Source organism: Zeus faber (assembly GCF_960531495.2).
Source record: "Zeus faber genome assembly, chromosome: 9".
Taxonomy (NCBI): Eukaryota; Metazoa; Chordata; class Actinopteri; order Zeiformes; family Zeidae; genus Zeus; species Zeus faber.
The window spans coordinates 3,376,565-3,391,564 of NC_137197.1; the positions used below are offsets into that span (position 1 = coordinate 3,376,565).

Consider the following 15,000-nt stretch of genomic DNA (forward strand, 5'->3'; position numbering starts at 1 on the left):
AGAGCAGAGGAGATCAAATGAGGGGAGAGGGGGAGGGGGGAGGAGGAAAGAGGGGGAGCGTGCGGTGGCCTCCACATGCTGCCTTTCACTTTCCCTCTCTCTCCATTTCTCTCTCTGTCCTTCAGTTTCCCTCTCCCTTCATCTCTCCCTCTCTCTCTCTCTCCTCATTAACACACACACACAGACTTACTCACATACACACACACACACACACACACACACACACACACACAGACTCACTCACACACACACACACAGACTCACTCACATACACACACACACACACACACAGACTCACTCACATACACACACACACACACACACACACACACACACACACACACACACAGACTCACTCACACACACACACACATACATTGATATGGATATCTCATGACGTTATGAATAGATGAACAGATGGATGGATGGATGGATGGATAACTGATGGATGGATGGATGGTGGATGACTGATGGGTGGATGATGGATGGTGGATGACTGATGGATGGATGATGGATGGATAGATACATAATTCATAAAATCCAGGACTCATATCAAACATTTCAGATATGGTTTTCTTGTTTTTCTACTTTTTGGCCTTTGGTTGTTTGGTTGTTTGACAAATGAAGGGAAGTGGACGACGACGACTTGTTTTGATTTCTTTTGTATTTTTGTCGTGTTTTCTACTTGGGCATCAGCAGCGCGCATGTCAGTTGGTGGCTTCTCTCAAACCCTCTGCGTGGTGGTGGTGTAGTAGTGGAGTGAAACCAGGATCTGCATGTGAGCACTGGTCCTAACACAACACTCCCTGGGAGGAAGTGAGGGAGGGATGGAGGGATGGAGGGAGGGAAGTAGGAAGTGAGGGAGGGAGAAAGCCAGGGAGGAAGCCAGGGAAGGAGGGAAGAAGTGAGTGAGGGAGGGATGTAGGGAGGAAGGGATGAAGAAAGCGAAGGAGGGAGGGAGGAAGCGAGGGAGAAAGAGATGGAGGGAGGGAGGGAAGAAAGGATGAAGAAGCGAGGAAGGGAGGAGGGGAGAAAGTGAGGGAGAGGGAGGGATGAGGGAGGGATGTAGGAAACAAGTTAGGGAGGGAGGAAGCCAGGGGAGGGAGGGAGAGAGGGAAGAAAGGATGAAGAATCGGGGGAGGGAGGAAGGGAATAAGCAAGGGAGAGAGGGAGGAAGAGATGGAGGGAGGGATGTAGGAAACGAGTGAGGGAGGGAGGAAGCAAGGGGAAAGGGAGGGAGGGAGCGAGTCTCCTCAGATCCTTTGTGGTTCGCATTCCATAACCCCCCCCCCCACACACACACTCACACACACAGTCACACACACTCAGTCACACACACACACACACACACACACACACACACACACTCACATACAGTCACACACACACAGTCACACACACACTCACACATACAGTCACACACACACACACACACACACACACACACACACACACAGTCACACAGTCACACAGTCACACACACACACACACACACACACTCTCACACACACACTCTCACACACACACACACACACACATACTCACACATACTCACGCACACACAGACGCACACACACACACACACACACTCTCACACACACACTCTCACACACACACACACACACACACACACACACACCGCTGCTTCCTGCGGCAGGAAGTGAGCGAGCGCTGCTTCCTGTCACCATCCTCTCTCATGTGGTCACTTCCTCTTGTTTTGCAGCTCCACCTCCGTTCTGGTGAATCAGAGCGGAGGTGGAGCTGCAGGGTGGCGTGGGGGGATGGCGGGTGGGGGCGGGGTACTTTTTACAGCTTTCACCGAAGTGGCGGTAAAAAAGTACTGGCTGTAAAAGTACTTCACGTATGACAAGTGAGAGTACTCATCATATCCGCTGTGCATGAGTACTTCTCATGAGTTGTGTTTTCTTTTTTCTGCAGGTGATGTTCACACAGATCCTGATGATTCTTTAAGTATTTAAATTTAATACACGAACATCTAATTTACATATAATTCATAAAATATAAATATAAATCCTGATTTATTTGAACTAAAGAGGAAAATTCATGTCACAGTAGTTGTACCGTAGTTTATAGTAAGTGCAGCTGCATTTAAAACTCAATCCTTTTTCTTGTCAAATCAAAGAAAAACAAGGACGCAAATCCAGGTTTTGTCTCAATTTCATGTTTAAGTGAAGAAGTTAAAAAACAGGAACGTCGGGACGCTTCCCACCGCTTTCCCCTTTTGTTTTCAGGGTTTTTTTTTCCCAAACTTATATGTTGTGTCTTTGAGGAGGTTTAAACACACACACACACACACACACACACACACACGCTCGCGCGCGCACAGCTGTGTCCTGACTCCGGGCGGGCGCGGCGTGTTTTCAGGACGGTTCTGCCGGGCGGCTCGGGGACGTCACGGGTTCGGTGTAACCTTGCTGTGGAATGTTGATTGTGACGGCGGCTGGGAATCCTGCCGACTCTGTTTCCTAAGAGATAGCGACGCGCCGGCAGCGATAGCGTTTGAACTTTGCACGCGGTGATTACCCGGAATGTTTGGATTCCTGTGTTCCGCGCGCGCAGTGTGTCGCGGCGAGGAAGGGGCCCCCGGCGCGGCGCTGCTCGACAGGTGCCCTGCGTGGGCACCGTGGTGCAGAGTTGTTGTGTGTTTGTTTGTTTGTTTGTCTGTCTGTGTGTCTCTAAATCTTGTCCAAAAGGTTGAATCCCGCGGCATCAGCGGAGCGAGAGGATGGATCTGAATCGGTTTCTTTGACTTTTTTCGTTGTAAAGTAACAAAGCAAAAGTACTAAAGTTCATTTTTCATGTGTTTATTTGAGTTTATTCAGTTTCAGAGACATTTCAAAGAAATATTGATGCTTTTAATATTGATTTCTAAAACACTCGCTTAAATTTATTATTATTATTATTATTTTTAGTTTTTATCAGGATTTATACTTATATATTAATCAAAATACAGAGACTGGATCTATCAAACTGCTCATCGATGACTCATAAGATCCATGTCCTTGGAAATGAATGACAGCATCTACACCATTGTTGTGTCAATTTTGAGCAATTACGATTTACTGTATGAGCATCATCTGCAGAAAAAGTTAGTCGTACTTTACCGGGTATTATGGGCTCCGGGGTCTGGATATGACAAGGGCTTTAACTTTTCATACTTTAACTACATTTGAATGAAAGTACTTTTACTCAAGTAGAAATGTCAATTTAGTTCTGTCGCTGGAATCGTTTTGTGTCTGGGTATTTGTACTTGTACAAAAGCAAAAGGTCTGAGCACTTCTTCCACTGCCCTGTCCTGGTCTTTCCTGTTATTGCATCTTTTAAAACCCTTATAAAGTGGAGAGAGAACCACCCCCGCCCCTTCCCCATCCCTCCCCCTCCACAGCTGCCCCCACAACATTGGAAAGTGCTTGTTGAAGTGGGTTTGTAAGCAGAGTGTGAGTTATCTCCGAGTAAGTACGCATTGTTCTGTTACACAAGACGGATTAGAGGTGTGTGACGTCTGTCACAGAATAGAGAGAGAGAGACAGACAGAGAGAGAGAAAAGAGAGAGAGCTCCTCTGTCCCGTCGTCAGGATGATGGAGGGCTGTGACTGTGTCTGGGCGCTCGCATCACATTCATTCCGAGTTGCAGCACCACTGAAATTACCCAGCAGAGAGAGAGACAGACAGAGAATCAGAGAGAGACAGAGACAGAGAGAGAGAGAGAGAGAGAGAGACAGACAGACAGAGGGAGAGACCTTGTGACCTGACATGGAGCCCGGTCCCTCTTGTTGACGTATGAAGGAGAGAGGCAGCGTCTCAGCTGAACAGGGAAGGTTCTGTCACCGCCGTCAGGTCACCTGATCCTGGAGAGAGGGGCAGGGCGGGAGGACGGATGGAGCGCTGGAGGGCGGAGCGGGAGGAGGGCTGGAGGCCTGGCTGCTTGGAGCGCTGGAGGATTGGCGGACAGAGGGATGGCGTGTGGGATGGGAGGATGGCTCATGGATGGAGGGCCGGAGGAGGGACGGAGGGTCGCAGGAACTGTGGGCTGACTGGTTGCAGGGATGGCGGGTTGAAGGGATGGTGGCCTGGAGGGGCAATCTGAACGGATGGATGGAGGGACGGCCCGGAGGGATGGAGGGAGGGATGTAGAGATAGAGGAATGGAGGCATGGAGCGCAGGCAGATACTGTAACTACATTTTGTTGTTTACCGTCTCTCAGGTCCGTCCCGTCCAGAGAACCTCCACTAACTTCTAGAAGTGGTTGCCAAGTTTCCAGACACGCATCAGCGGCTGTCGGTGTCGTAGCGCGTTAATTCAGTTTTCGTGTACATATGAAAAATGGTCGACAACGGGGAACGGAAGGAGAAGCAGCTAATGAGGCTCCAGGAGAGTGTAGTTCAGAAAGCACCGCGTCAGTGCCGAGTGAAAGGAGCGAGGGTGGAGGGTGAGTGGAGCCCAGCGCGGAGGAGACATCACCCCGCTTTACACCACCTCCCCAGGGAGACGTCACCCCGCTTTACACCACCTCCCCGGGGAGACGTCACCCCGCTTTACACCACCTCCCCAGGGAGACGTCACCCAGCTTTACACCACCTCCCCGGGGAGACGTCACCCCGCTTTACACCACCTCCCCAGGGAGACTTCACCCCGCTTTACACCACCTCCCGGATACACAGTTTACACAGCGGGGCCGGATCTCCCCGTACGAGCCGGCGTATCGTGTTTATCCCGTCTGAGCTTTTTATTTACTGCACGTGGAGCAGAAGGTCTGACGGAGGTGGATCAACGGGGGGAGCGTTTAAAATGTCAGAAAATTCGATTTAAATGGTTTGGTTCCATTAACAAACAAGATCACCACGTCCAGAGTCTGTATCAATTGAAAAATGATTTGTATAGTACATCTCACACACGACACGGGAGCGACTCAAAGAGCTTCACATCCAGTAAAACATCAAAGACATTTGATAAAAAAGAAAGAAAGCAAAAGCATTCGCCAAAAGTTCAACATTTCGCTTTAATTCCGCTTAAAAGATTTCCGATAGCAGGAAACTGCGGACGCCACCGTTTCACATCAATGTCGACGCGCCGGCTGTAAAGCGGAGGAGGGGGAGTGGGGAGAGTGGGGGGCGGGGGGGGCAGATCGTGAACCAGATGTGAGGAGGGTGAGTCACAGCCGGCAACGCTCTGCACGCCAACCAGTCTGAACCACACACACACACCGAGCCACAGGGGCACGGACGCCTTCACAATGTTCAAATATCTACTGGAGAACCTGTCGGATCCGGTGCGATGGAGCCTGGTGTTCTGGAGCCTGTTGTTCAGGGGCCTGGTGTTCTGGAGCCTGGTGTTCAGGGGCCTGGTGTTCAGGAGCCTGGTGTTCTGGGGCCTGGTGTTCAGGGGCCTGGTGTTCTGGAGCCTGGTGTTCTGGGGCCTGGTGTTCAGGGGCCTGGTGTTCAGGAGCCTGGTGTTCTGGGGCCTGGTGTTCAGGGGCCTGGTGTTCTGGAGCCTGGTGTTCTGGGGCCTGGTGTTCAGGGGCCTGGTGTTCTGGAGCCTGGTGTTCAGGGGCCTGGTGTTCTGGGGCCTGGTGTTCAGGGGCCTGGTGTTCTGGAGCCTGGTGTTCAGGAGCCTGGTGTTCAGGGGCCTGGTGTTCTGGAGCCTGGTGTTCAGGGGCCTGGTGTTCAGGAGCCTGGTGTTCTGGGGCCTGGTGTTCTGGAGCCTGGTGTTCAGGGGCCTGGTGTTCTGGAGCCTGGTGTTCAGGGGCCTGGTGTTCTGGAGCCTGGTGTTCTGGAGCCTGGTGTTCAGGGGCCTGGTGTTCTGGAGCCTGGTGTTCTGGAGCCTGGTGTTCAGGGGCCTGGTGTTCTGGAGCCTGGTGTTCTGGGGCCTGGTGTTCAGGGGCCTGGTGTTCAGGAGCCTGGTGTTCTGGGGCCTGGTGTTCAGGGGCCTGGTGTTCTGGAGCCTGGTGTTCTTGGGCCTGGTGTTCAGGAGCCTGGTGTTCTGGAGCATGGTGTTCAGGAGCCTGGTGTTCTGGAGCCTGGTGTTCAGGGGCCTGGTGTTCTGGAGCCTGGTGTTCAGGGGCCTGGTGTTCAGGAGCCTGGTGTTCTGGAGCCTGGTGTTCAGGGGCCTGGTGTTCAGGAGCCTGGTGTTCTGGGGCCTGGTGTTCAGGGGCCTGGTGTTCTGGAGCCTGGTGTTCTGGGGCCTGGTGTTCAGGGGCCTGGTGTTCAGGAGCCTGGTGTTCTGGGGCCTGGTGTTCAGGGGCCTGGTGTTCTGGAGCCTGGTGTTCTGGGGCCTGGTGTTCAGGGGCCTGGTGTTCTGGAGCCTGGTGTTCAGGGGCCTGGTGTTCTGGGGCCTGGTGTTCAGGGGCCTGGTGTTCTGGAGCCTGGTGTTCAGGAGCCTGGTGTTCAGGGGCCTGGTGTTCTGGAGCCTGGTGTTCAGGGGCCTGGTGTTCAGGAGCCTGGTGTTCTGGGGCCTGGTGTTCTGGAGCCTGGTGTTCAGGGGCCTGGTGTTCTGGAGCCTGGTGTTCAGGGGCCTGGTGTTCTGGAGCCTGGTGTTCTGGAGCCTGGTGTTCAGGGGCCTGGTGTTCTGGAGCCTGGTGTTCTGGAGCCTGGTGTTCAGGGGCCTGGTGTTCTGGAGCCTGGTGTTCAGGGGCCTGGTTTTCAGGGGCCTGGTTTTCAGGAACCTGGTGTTCAGGAACCTGGTGTTCTGGAGCCTGGTGTTCTGGAGCCTGGTGTTCTGGAGCCGCCCATAACGCTTCATATTCTCACAAACGTTTGGTACAATTTCTTGGATTATTGAATAATTGTGATTTTATTTGAACCCATTTGCGGGTGAGATTTAACAATATATAATCATGTGGCGGGCCGCATTAAAATTGTCTCATGGAGCGCATGGGGCCCCCGGACCAGTTGTTTGAGACCCTCGTGTGATAGAACCTTTCTATAAGAGTCCGACAGCTCAGCAGGGAAGGGACCAGTCAAGTCCAGGTTCTCGTAGTTAGGGGACAAGAGTCGCAGCAAAAAAAAAGTGGAATGAATGGGAATAAACCTTGAGAAGGAGCGAAGAGAGAACCACAGTGTTGTTGTTGTCATGACGCACGTGGACACGTCACCTCCCTCCCTTACGTACGGCGGCGTTTCTGGGCGTTGTGTAAAACCTACTTGGTAACTTCATTCAGCGGTTGAGCTTTTCATGAGGTGGAAGGTTGTGTTTTCTGGGGCGGTGAGGATCTCGGAATCCTGAAAATAAAGAATATCTAACAGAGTAACTCTAACAGAGAGTAACTCTAATGGAGAGTAACTCTAACAGAGAGTAACTCTAACGGAGAGTAACTCTAACAGAGAGTAACTCTAATAGAGAGTAACTAACGGAGAGTAACTCTAACAGAGAGTAACTCTAATGGAGAGTAACTCTAATAGAGAATAACTCTAACGGAGAGTAACTCTTATGGAGAGTAACTCTAATGGAGAGTAACTCTAACAGAGAGTAACTCTAACGGAGAGTAACTCTTATGGAGAGTAACTCTAACAGAGAGTAACTCTAACGGAGAGTAACCCATACGGAGAGTAACTCTAATAGAGAGTAACTAACAGAAAGTAAATCTAACGGAGAGTAACTCGAATAGAGAGTAACTAACAGAGTAACTCTAACGGAGAGTAACTCTAACGGAGAGTAACTAACGGAGAGTTACTCTAATGGAGAGTTACTCTAACGAAGGGTAACTAACAGAGAGTAACTCTAAAGGAGAGTAACTCTAACAGAAAGTAACTCTAACAGAGAGTAACTCTAAAGGAGAGTAACTCTTACAGAAAGTAACTCTTACAGAAAGTAACTCTAACAGAGAGTAACTCTAACAGAGAGTAACTCTAAAGGAGAGTAACTCTAACAGAGAGTAACTCTAACAGAGAGTAACTCTAACAGAGAGTAACTCTCAGTCGTCCGAATTCCGTCTTCGACTCAGTTTGGGTTTACCCCGGCGCTGCAGACACTCACACAGCTCTTTCTTGGATGTTTTTGCTTGAGGACAACATCCAGTTTGCAGAGTCTCCAAACGTCAAGTCCATGTGGCGGTGGTTTTGGAAACTCTGGTGGTGACATGACGGACATGACGTAGCGGTCAAACGTGAGGAGGGTTGACATGTCAGAGCCATGTTGCCCGGCAGGGGGGCGGCGCATTTGGGGGTCGTCAGGTGAACGGAGGAAAACGATGGATCCTGCTCCAACAGGATGCTGCTCCTATGCAGCTCCAGGGGTGTGTGTGTGTGTGTGTGTGTGTGTGTGTGTGTGTGTGTGTGTGTGTGTGTGTGTGTGTGTGTGTGTGTGTGTGTGTGTGTGTGTGTGTGTGTGTGTGTGTGTGTGTGTGTGTGTGTGTGTGTGTGAAGCAGCAGCTGTGGAGGAGGATTCGCAGTTTTCTGCAAACGGTAGATCTGACCCGCTGACGGGTGAGGGAGGGTTTTGGTGAACATGAAGCTCTGCACTCAACCCCTCTCTCCCTCTCTCTCTCTCCCTCTCCCTCTCTCCCTCTCTCTCTCTCCCTCTCTCTCTCTCCCTCTCTCTCCCCCCCTTCAGTTTGATGTTTGGTTTAGTATTTTGGAAACGTTGTCCACGTCCGCCGCATGTTTTGTCAGTTTGAAAAGGTGAAAAGCTCAAAACCCTCCCCCTCCCCCTCTCCTTCTTCCTGTCTCTCTCTCCATCCCCATCTCTCCATCACTGTCCCTCTCCCTCTCTCTCCTCCTCCTCTCCCCCTCCCTTCTCCCTCTCAGAACTCCATCAGGCACAACCTGTCGCTGCACAGCCGCTTTGTCCGGGTGCAGAACGAGGGAACGGGGAAGAGCTCGTGGTGGATGCTGAACCCGGAGGGAGGGAAGAGCGGGAAGTCACCGCGCCGCCGCGCCGCCTCCATGGACAACAACAGCAAGTTCAGCAAGAGCCGCGGGAGGGCGGCCAAGAAAAAGGTACGCCGTGGCTTTAAATCTGAGGGGGGCTGCCCACATCTCGTGCCATCATCACTGTCGTCGTCCAACCCAAAAACTACGACACAGGCGCCGCCACCGCAGCTCGCGGGTGGAGGCTCGGCGCGTGCACCCATCATCATCATCGTTACATCATCTTCATCATTCCAACTCTGTAAATCGCATTTTTCCCTTTTGAAAAATCCTGAGGAGCAAATATGATACTTCCATCACACACACACACACACACACACACACACACACACACACACCACAACTTGTGGCTGCTTCATGTTTGACAGACTTTCTTTTATATCGCCGGGGTTCCCAAACTGGCTTCGCGGCCCCCTAGGGATACTCCTAGGAACTGCGGGGGTCCGCAAAATCAAATCATAGTATGGCTATAACTCAGTTAATCTTTCTTTTCTTTTTTACTTTTCCTTCTAATTGCGTACAACGATGCACAGAGCAACACCAAGTCAGCTCCTCGCACATGAAAACGTGCCCTGGCGAACTGATTCGGATTCAAAAAAGGCTTTTCTTCGAATCCCTTGAACGTCCGGATGTAAAACACTCATGTTTGAAAGGTTCTGTACAAATGAGCTTGATTAACCTTCTGCGCTGTGACCTCCATCCCAGCTCCACCTCAACATCTGCCTTTGCTTTTGCACACAAGGTTGTGGATTCATGGATTTATATGCTACGCTGTGTTTGATATCGAGAACACAAATGCATGTCCTACAATTTGAAGCACTGTATTTAAAATGATTCAAAGACATGAACACTGTGAGGACCTTTTATTCATACCCAAGTAATTAATTTTTTCGATCAATAAGTCGAAATTTGAATGAGGTGCAGTATTTACAGTGTGTGAGGTGCATTTCGCTCCTTCCTGCTCCGCTGACCCTTCCCTCTCTCTCCCAGCAGCTGTCGCTCCAGGGGGGGCCCGAGGGCGGCGCCGACAGCCCCGGCTCCTACTCCAAGTGGCCCGGCAGCCCCAACTCCCACAGCAACGACGACTTCGACGCCTGGAACAGCTTCCGGCCTCGCACCAGCTCCAACGCCAGCACGCTGAGCGGCCGCCTGTCGCCCTTCATGCCCGAGGACGACCTGGGCCACGAGGGCGACGTGCACATGGTCTACCCCGGAGCGCCGGGCGCCAAGATGGCCGCCACACTGCCCAGCCTGACAGAGATGGCTGGCTCGCTGGGGCACAGCTCGGAGAATGTGATGGAGAACCTCCTGGACAACCTCAACCTGCTGTCGCCCAACAACTCCCAGGTGGGGGGCGGGGCCGCCACGCCCGGCTCCGCCCAATCCTCCCCCTCCTCCATGATGCAGGCCAGTCCGGGCTACCCCTCTTACAGCTCCCCCAGCATGGCTCCCCAGCAGGACTACAGGAAGTGCGTCTACGGCCAGGCGGGGATGGGCAGCCTGTCGCCCATGGCCCTGCAGACACTGCCGGAGACCAAGCCGGCCTTCGGGCCCCCCATGGGGCAGTACGGCTGCCCCGCCGGGCTCCTGAAGGAGCTGCTCACCTCCGACTCGGACCAGCACGGGGACCTCCTGCCCTCCGTCGACTCGGTGGTGTCTCCCCCCGGTGGAGGTTGCATGCTGCCCCCCTACGGCAGCGGGCAGCACGGAGCCAAGCTCATGGGCGGAGGGAACTCTCACCCGCACGCTCTGCCCCACCCTCACCCCCACAACGTCCTCAACCAGACCCCGGCACCGCCGACCATGAACGGCCGCCTGCTGATGTCCCTGAGCCACGGCGGCATCTCCGCCCGTCTGCCCGTCACCAAGAGCTCCATGCAGATGCCCTACGGCCTCTCCAACCACCTCAGCGCCGGGGGGATGCAGGGAGGCTTCCTCCCCCTCAGCACCAACGGCTACGGCCGGCCCGGCCCGGCGCAGCCCCCCCACCCGGAGCGGCTGCCCAGCGACCTGGACGACATGTCCATCGAGAGGTTCGAGTGCGACATGGAGTCCATCCTCCACGACACGCTGATGGACGGGGACTCGCTGGACTTCAACTTTGACCCCATGGTGACCCAGCAGGGCTTCCCCCACGGGGTGAAGACCACCACGCACAGCTGGGTGTCCGGGTAGAGGTGTCGACCGGGCCCCACACTGGACCTCCTCTAATTTAGTCATTTCACAAGTAAAAAGCTGCCTAAAAACTCTGTCGCCCCCCATGAAGCGGGACTGGAGTGGATTCTTTACCTTCAACATTTCAGTTTGGACAAAGCTTTGTTTTATTTTTTCCCATCATGCATTTAACGCTTTTCACCAAGCCCAGACCATCTGCGAAGGACGTGTGTGTATGCATTTGTGTATGTATGTTTGTGAGGATGCTTGTGTGTTTGTTTGTGTGTATGTTTATGTTTGTTTGTTTGTTTGTTTGTTTGTTTGTTTGTGTGTTTGTTTGTTTGTTTGTTTGTTTGTTTGTTTGTTTGTGTGTTTGTTTATGTGTATGTTTGTTTGTTTGTGTGTATGTTTGTGAGGATGCTTGTGTGTTTGTTTGTGTGTATGTTTATGTTTGTTTGTTTGTTTGTTTGTTTGTGTGTTTGTTTGTTTGTTTGTTTGTTTGTGTGTATGTTTATGTGTATGTTTGTTTGTTTGTGTGTATGTTTGTTTGTTTTTGTGTATGTTTGTTTGTGTGTATGTTTATGTGTATGTTTGTTTGTTTGTGTGTATGTTTGTTTGTGTGTATGTTTATGTGTATGTTTGTTTGTTTGTGTGTATGTTTGTTTGTTTGTGTGTATGTTTGTTTGTGTGTATGTTTGTGAGGATGCTTGTGTGTTTGTTTGTGTGTATGTTTATGTTTGTTTGTTTGTTTGTTTGTTTGTGTGTTTGTTTGTTTGTTTGTTTGTGTGTATGTTTATGTGTATGTTTGTTTGTTTGTGTGTATGTTTGTTTGTTTGTCTGTATGTTTGTTTGTGTGTATGTTTGTGTGTATGTTTGTTTGTGTGTATGTTTGTGTGTATGTTTGTGTGTATGTTTGTTTGTGTGTATGTTTGTGTGTATGTTTGTTTGTGTGTATGTTTGTTTGTGTGTATGTTTGTGTGTATGTTTGTGTGTATGTTTGTTTGTGTGTATGTTTGTGTGTATGTTTGTTTCAGTGTATGTTTGTTTGTGTGTATGTTTATTTGTGTGTATGTTTGTTTGTGTGTATGTTTATTTGTGTGTATGTTTGTGTGGTTGTAAGTGTGTATGTATGTGTGTATGTAAGTGTGTATTTCCAACAGTTCCTGTGAACTACAAAAATACAAAAAGAGATTATTTTTTAAATATTTCATCTCACTATGAACCAAGTGCCAAATGCTTTGCCTTAACTTACCAGAGCCAAACTGAAACAGACCTCTCGGGTTCTACTCACTCACGTCGGAGTCGCTCTGCCGTAGAAAGTAGAAAAGCCCCACGGCGGTTTTTCCATTTCTGCGTCAGACGCCGATGACTCAATCTCAGAGCAACAGCAGCATGACAAAAAACATAAAAAAATAAAATGAACGTCAACATAAAACTGCACAAACTTTAGCGTCACGCTGTTTACTCTTCATCCCGGTGTTTGTACATAGCTGGTCAGTGACAGCGGGCTGATGGAGGGGACTGGGGCGGGGCCTGTTCTCTGCTCTCTCAAGATGGAACATTCAGACTCTTTGTCTACGCCTGAATCCATGTACATACATCATCACACCATTTGTAAAATGTGTTCTTCAACCATACTTTGGTTTTTTGTTTTGTTTTTACTCCTGTACATATTGTTTACAGAATGGGATAAAAAAAAGAGTAATAATAATCAAGGCAGCAGACGTCGTTTAGTCAGAACTGGATGGAATTCAGAACCTGGAATCTTTTGAAGAGGTGGGGCTGGAGAACTGTCCTCCCAAGGACTGTCAAAGGTTCAAATCATTTTCTTTTTACTTGTACATACATTGAACATGTATATAAAATTTATACAGTAGATGTTTACTAGATTTAGGATATATATATATGTATGTATATATATATATATATATATATATATATATATATATATATATATATATGTGTATGTATGTATGTATGTGTGTGTGTGTTTGTGTGTGTATATATGTGTGTATATATATAGATATATATACATATATATCTATATATAGATATAGATATAGATACGTATATATATATATTTGAGATCTAAATTATTTGTGGGTTAATATAGATTTATGTCAGAATTGGTGTTTGAGTCATTCTTGTCACACTGAACCTTAATACCACAGGGGCCTATTTATTGTGCCTATTAGAGTAGTTAACAACCAAGGCTTGAAGGTTTTAATATATATATGTGTATATATATATATATATATATATGTGTGTAAATGACAGTCATTCTGAACACCTTTACATCCAGCAGCCTTGAAGTGAACGTGCAGTGGATTCTCCTTTCCAGCGCGCGGGGGGGGGGGGGGGGCGAGCTCCATCTCCTCTTTTTCTGTTGTTTGTTTTTGGTTTCAATGTGGAGTCCAGGTCAGTGCAGCTCCGCCCGCTCCCGCTCACTGGGAGGGTGGGGTCGGGACCCCACAGACGAACCCGTCTTAAAGAAGGAGTCAAATCAATCGTGACTTCAAACCTCCAGCCCGGCGTTAGCGAGCATTGTGCAACACGTGACGTTGGGTCCGTGGCGGCTGTGAACCCCCTCCACCACGGGGAGGGCGTGGCCTCGTCCAAACCAATATTCATGAGCTGAGCTTTCGGTGACAGGTACAAACTCAGCTCCGTGGCCGGGGGGCGTGGCTTCCTAATTCCTAAATCGATGCTGTGATCTGATTGGCTGCATGAAAATGAGCGTGATCTAACGACACCATGAGAATCGGGGGGGGACAGACGACCAAAAGACCAATCAGCTGTGGAAGGTTAAGAAACAGAATGCATCATGGGTAAAGTTGTTGATTGTAGAAAGTATCGGGTTTTTTTGGTTTCGGTTCAACTGTAACTTTCATTCAGCTTCGTTATCATACCTTTAATATGCTTTCCTGCTCCTACCTCGACCTGTCTCTCTCTCCACCTGTCTCTCTCTCCACCTGTCTGTCTCTAACCGTGTCTCTCTCTACATGTCTCTCTCTACCGTTCCCTATCTCTCTACCTCTCTCTCTCTACCAGTCTCTCTACCTGTCTATCTCCTCCAGCTGTCTCTCTCTCTACCTGTCTCTACTTGTCTCAACCTGTCTCTCTACCTCTCCTCTCTCTCTATGTGTCCTCTCTCCCTACCTGTCTCTCTCTCCACCTGTCTCTCTCTGTTGCCTCCAAGCTGGATTTATGTCTCTGTTCCCAGTAGTTGCTGTTCTGACTGGATGCAGCGTGCCACGCTCGGTTTAAACTCCATCGGCCGCGTGTGACGGACTGAACCCCAAAACTGTCTTTCAGAACTTAATCCTGATTTGAAAATAAAAAATACACATAAAAAAACCCAATGACTCTGGAACCCATAAAGACGTGTTGACGGTTTTGGAAGTTTCCTGACGCTTTTCATCCCGGAGCAGAGTACGGGGGGTTTGTTTTTTTTAAATCCAGTGGGTTTCACTGACCGCTGTGCCTTTAACTGTGGAGAGAGAGGAGCTGCTAAGTGGAGTCAGCTGGTGTCGTGTCTGGGGAGGAGAAACCCTGCGTACCCTGTTGCATGATGGGAAACCACGCACATAGATCTTAGAAATGCCAGAATAATTTTAGTGGGATAGACGGTGGAAACATTTCAAAGGGTTCTGCAGAGAGGCCGTGGAACTCGCTGCTGTGTGGCTCTGGAGCCAGGTGTTGCCTTTCTCTGACCCAAAACACCGAGGGTTGCCTTCTCCAGTCAAACTGATAGATTCAAGCATTTTATCACATGGTTTGTCAAGAATTCTTTATATATATATATATATATATATATATATATATTTGTGCCGGTCACTCAAATCAGGATAAACTGAAATAGATCCCATGTTGTCTGTCACAGGGGTTTACTCTCAACAGAGAAGATTCAATGAGCTGTACTAAGTAAATTATATCTCTGCATTTTTCAAATGATTGAATC

At 49.6% G+C, this 15,000-nt stretch overlaps 1 protein-coding gene across 1 annotated transcript in view; it reads left to right on the forward strand.

Annotated features, from left to right (window-relative positions):
* Nucleotides 1–12,526, forward strand: part of foxo1a (forkhead box O1 a) — a 48,873-nt gene extending 36,347 nt beyond the window's left edge. The window contains exons 2-3 of the mRNA XM_080007123.1: nucleotides 8,763–8,954; nucleotides 9,879–12,526. Of these exons, the coding sequence (XP_079863249.1) occupies nucleotides 8,763–8,954; nucleotides 9,879–11,060 (1,374 nt within the window). The 3' untranslated portion in view covers nucleotides 11,061–12,526. The remainder of the gene's footprint in view (nucleotides 1–8,762; nucleotides 8,955–9,878) is intronic.
* Nucleotides 12,527–15,000: the final 2,474 nt, after the last annotated feature.